At 25.4% G+C, this 5,770-nt stretch overlaps 1 protein-coding gene across 1 annotated transcript in view; it reads right to left on the bottom strand.

The window, feature by feature from the left end:
- Positions 1–5,770, bottom strand: part of LOC107607965 (agamous-like MADS-box protein AGL66) — a 14,152-nt gene that overhangs the window by 4,140 nt on the left and 4,242 nt on the right. Inside the window, 1 exon segment of the mRNA XM_016309856.2 lies at positions 1,199–1,260. Coding sequence (XP_016165342.1) covers positions 1,199–1,260 — 62 coding nt within the window.

Raw genomic sequence — 5,770 nt, 5'->3', positions numbered from 1 at the left:
TATAATATATTTTTTTCATGAAAAAATTAATAAAACACTCTGTAAATATATAGTAAGATTGGTTTGATTTTGGTTCAAAACATGTGCTATTATAACACATCTAATGTGTTTACATAAAAATAAAAAATTATTAGGCAGTTCGAGTATAAATTATAGTTCTTACACTACGTATTGATTAAATAACAAGTTGAGTATTTATGATAAAGTTCTTTAGCGTATGTGGTATAAAATGATTAAAAAAAGTAAATCATTTTATTGTACTCTCAGAGTGCTTAATAATAACTCCATAAAAATGAATAAATGTTTGTAGTGTATAGTAATTGAACCTTGTGCTAGAAGAGAAGAGAGCGAGTCTATTAGAAGGGGAGAATGTCATGAGAGCAATATCAACATCACAGAGAACAGAAAGCTCATAAGCTTTCTTGACGAGGGCATTCCTTCTCTTAGAGTAATTTGCTTGTTTGTTATGTTCTCAATCTTCTTAATGGAAACCTTCACTCTCCCCATATCTATCATCTTTGTTCTTTCACTCTCCATGTGTATACAGTTCTTTACGATGAATGAGAGAATGTTGAATTGACAAAGTTAAGCATATGTGTTACCTATTGATAAAGGAAGAAACATGGGCTGATATTTTGTCTTTATCAGACCAATTAAACAAGGTGACGCCAGAGAAGAGAAGGAACTAACAAACATAAAACTATGGCGGTTTATATGCTCATAAATTAATACTCACCCCCAAAATCTGTGTTGTTTTTCATATTCAGAAGATGAGGATCCCAAAATGAACATCATCTTCATCTAAAATTTATTTAGTGATGGCAATGGAAGAAACTTAAACTGAGATTTTGTTTGTCAGTATCAGGTCAGTTAGTATCAGGCCAGTTAGACTAATTTATTTGGTGATGGCAATGGAAGAAACTTAAATTGAGATTTTATCAGTATCAGACCAATTAGTATCATGCCAGTTAGACAAGATGACACCACAAAAATGAAAAGGAACTAACCATTAATCAACGTAAAAATTATGGATGTTTATATACTCGTAGATTAATATTCACTAAGGGAACAAAAATTGTTTTCATGTCAAAAGATAAAGTCAGATATTTGTGTATTTTTTGAGGACTAAGTAATGGTGTCATCATCCTCTAATAAAGTCAGATATTTTCAACTAAGAGTGGTATGAAAAAAAAAATACCTAGGGACTTGGCATATTTGTTCCGCGTCACCTTTCAATTTATTAATCATCTTCTGCATATGCTAGATAGAAAGACAATAAAAATTAGTAGTATTAGTTAATGTTACCAGCAACTTTTGAAACTAAGAATGAAGCCTATTTTAAAATATGGTCGTTGCTACTATGCTGAAGCCTTTTATATTTTAACAGATGATAAATTGAGCTGACGGCATCATTTAGTAGACGCGTATTGATGTTGGGAGTACAGGCGCAGATAAAAGCTGTTTCCTTACAGTGGTTGCAGAGAGAATCAGAGAGATTTAGGTGAGTTGGGATAATCACATAGGTCATAAGTTTATATTAAATTATTAGAAACTGTTCTGGTATGACAATATACGTAACGGAATGTTGTGTTCTTCTCATTTTGACCATAGAAATATAACATAATTTAATGTGAACGGTCTGAATCTTAATAAACTACTTTGAGTGTACATAAAAACGAAAAAGTTCAGGGTGAATTTACAATAAAGTTTATAATTGACAAATATATACACTCACACAATGTCGCTTTTATCCATGATCCATGTCCGATAAAAGATAGATGTGTGAACACATAATCTTTAAGCGAAGCCGTTTTTTTGGGGTTAACTAAACATATCATCATCATTATTAAAAAAATTGTTTTCATTTCATATACATCAATTTTCCTCTATCCCTTCTAACATCTTCCTTTGTTTCTTAAATGAATCAACTCATAAATTCACAAATTAAAATTATATTACATTAAATTTAGTTGGTATCAGAAAAAAAGATTAAACTAGAAGAAATCAATGATTAAACGAAAATCATTTGAATTCTAATTAATTGGATATAAATCAAAGCATCCAATTACAAATTTTAACATTTATATTTATAAATTTAAATAGTATTTAATTGTAAACTATAATTGAGTGTATGATAATAAATTATTTGTTTAATTTTTTAATTTTAGATATCAATATTTTAAAAAAAGAATATAATTTGTTAGATTTTTATGTCAGTCTTATGAATTTTTTGAAGGCATAAAATAATAAAATAATTTGACTTTAATATTATTATAATCTAAATATAATTATTCAAGTAAGCACCATCCCACCCCATTCTGTCCTACCAAAAGCTCGTTATTTGGGGAGCTAGTCATTCCGTCTCGTTTATTGAGATGGTCCTAAATTTCTATACCGTTTTACCTAATAGCAGTTTGGTGGGTTAAACCCATTAATTCTTTTTTTCTTTTTAAAAAATTATTAAACCATAAAATATAAAAAATATATAATTTCATGAGTATTTCAATAAATTTATAATTTCTAAAGATATAAAAAATTATAATTTTAAATTCACAAACATTAAAGTATTTATAATTCTAAATATCTAATCAACATAATGATCAACCAAGTTTTTTAAAATAAAATTTTAAATATCTAATCAACATAATGATCAACCAAGTTTTTTAAAATAAAATAATAAAATCATCATTGTTTAAAGCAAAACAAGTATTGTCTAAAATATATAATTAAACATTGTCCAATTCTCTAATCAATTAAACATAATGTAAATTATAACTCAAAGTAAAATGAACAAACATTCCAAATACAAGCACAAAAGTAACATTCCAAATTCAATTATCATCTTAAAGCCAAAAGTCCGTCCTGCCTGCACCATTCGTGAATTAGGAAGTGTGGGTTCAGTGAGTGTTTTATTATAGAGGACTTTAATTTTTAGTCCGACCCGTTTTTTTTTTCCGAGTTACGCGAGTCGGTCCGATGAGTTTCGGCCTGTTTGCCACTCCTAATAAATTTATTTATGCCTCTTTTATAATTATAATTAATAACAAGACTTGAAAAAAAATATTAATGTCATTATTCTTATTAACTAAACCATAATATTAGGTAGTTAATAGTTTCATAAGCGAAAATTGTTAAGTAATAGTATAAAAATTAACAACGGACAAGCAATAAAAATTCATAAAAAATAATTAATAAATTTTGAATCGTTAATATTATTAATAAAAAATATTTATTAAAAATATATGTAAAAAAAAATTTATAATCACAATTAAATATTTTTTAAGTTCGGCTAACATTAAGAAGAGATGCTAAGCATACAAATAAAGGCAGCAACCAATCACTATAATGATAACCAATGTTCACATGCATGCTATACTAGAGTTTAATTTTCATGAAAAAAAATAAAAACTTGTTTAATATTGTCCTTTATTACGTATAGCTGAAAAAAAACAATAATATTCTTATTATAAATTAAAAATTCTGAAAATGATAAACAAAAAGTAAAATTGTGGTTAATTTTTTTAGATATTAGATAAGAATAGATGTAATCTTTGAAATTAGAAGTTATGATTTTTTGTAAAATTATAGAGGCGATGAAATTTGTAGAGGATGAATTGTCAAATTAGATTTTTTTTTTAATTTATACAGACAACACACAAAATACATATTACATTATTTTAATATTAAATTATAATATATAAATTATGAATTATATTATTTTAATATTAAATTATAATACATAAACTGTGTATTATAAATACACAGACGGTGTATTATCAGTGTAATACGTATTTTGTGTATTGTGCTTACATAGAATTGTGTTTCTAAAATACTATAAAATCCTATTTTTTGTAACATTAACGTAAAACTTCATTCATTCTCCAATATTAAAATAAAAAAATCCAAAAATTATTCCAATAAATTATTCAATAAAATTTTTTTCTCAAAAAACATTGTTGGGATAACTAACACAAAATTCTCTTCTCGGCTCTTCGTCAATCTCTCCTCTGACACCACACCACTACCAAACTTACACCTACAAACTACCAAGCCAAAAAAATAGTTTATGTCCAACAACTCTAAACTCAGTTTTTAGCTGGTTATTTGTGAGAATATATCCATAAAAGCAGGGTTATTTTAATCTTTTTATCATTTACTATAAAATAAATATATCATTGACAACTTATTCGTATAAGACATACAATATTCCACTCATTTAAAAAGGTATACGGGATAATTTTTTTAAATTATTAATGATAGTTATGTTTTTGAATTGGATTTTTTACTGAATCATGGTTATTTTTGGTTGTAAGGGTGAGCTTGGAATTTCTTAAGGGTTTTTTTTTTTTTTTTGTATTATGTAGGGCCTAATGGGGGAGGAACAGATTTTGTTTTTGAAAATATTCAGTTTGATAGAGAGAAAATTAGCATGTTGATATTGAACATAATTAATTGGACCATGTAATATGGGAAAAGGAATTTGTTTCTTTTTTTTTATATATAGTAGAGACGTGGAAGGACTTAGGAGACAGAAGAGAAAAAAAAAACTAACATTGGGAGTAACCTAAGCATTGACATGAGTACTATTAAAAGTATATTGATAGAGATTGGGATTGGAATTGGGACTTGAGAGATTAAATTTAATATTATATTTAGTGATTAGAGATTAAAATTAAAATTTTAATTGAGACACAAAATTTTAATCATTTTAATCTTCAAATGTAGTCTAAAAATTATGGTGAAGCCAATGAATTAGGTTGGGTGGGATGCAGGGACGGATCCAAAAATATTATCATGGGCCAATAACATATATAACATTAAAAAATTATGTAAAAAATTATATAATATAAAATGTATTACAAAAATATACCGATAGAGAATATATTTTAAAGTACAAAAAATATGTATGTATTTTTTTATTAACGAAGTAGTCGATTCTTCGTATCATAAAATTCATCGATAATAGAATTTGTGTCAAATTTTTCAGCAATTTTCTTTTCAATATAATTAAAAGACAAATAGCAAAAAATTCATCTTTTATTTTGTTTTTGAGTTATTTTTCACAATATTCATAGATGAAAAAGATTTCTCAATTTTAGTAGTTGAAACAAAGAGAATTAATACCAAATGAATCAAGAAGGACGCTCACAAGAAGAAAAAAAATCCACTTTATGGGATTAGAAGAATTTTATTTAATTAAAAAATATTAGTAATAATATCTTTTCAAATTTTTTTAACATTATTACTTACTTTTTAGATATTAGAAATCATTAATATTTAGGTTAGACTGAATTTTTATTTATATTAGACTAAATATTAAATAAATTTTTTAAAAAATTAAATCATACTTAATAACTTATTACTATTAATCTTTTTTTAAAAAAATTGGGGCCGAGGCCTCCACTCGCTCACCGTATGTTAAAAAATAATAAAGAAAAAAGCATCTTCTATAAAAAATAACAATAATAATAATAACAATAAAAGAAGAAAGCACATACATTTTAAGCTATATAGCTATTCTGATGATGGAGAAAGAACATTTTTAGATTTGTAACTCTTTCTAATTTTCGACAAAAAATTTAAAAACTAAAATAATGACTGCCTAAGTGTCTAGCAAAAGATGTTTCATTAATTCATTTAAAAATTAGAAATAAATATAGTATTATATATTCAGTAAAAAATATACCCAATGAATAAATAAATAAATATAATATATAATATATATAAATATAATACGATATTATTATTATTATTATTATTATTGATTCAT

The sequence above is a fragment of the Arachis ipaensis genome, chromosome B07 (genome assembly GCF_000816755.2).
Source record: "Arachis ipaensis cultivar K30076 chromosome B07, Araip1.1, whole genome shotgun sequence".
Taxonomy (NCBI): domain Eukaryota; kingdom Viridiplantae; phylum Streptophyta; class Magnoliopsida; order Fabales; family Fabaceae; genus Arachis; species Arachis ipaensis.
This window is presented reverse-complemented; position numbering and strand designations above follow the sequence as displayed.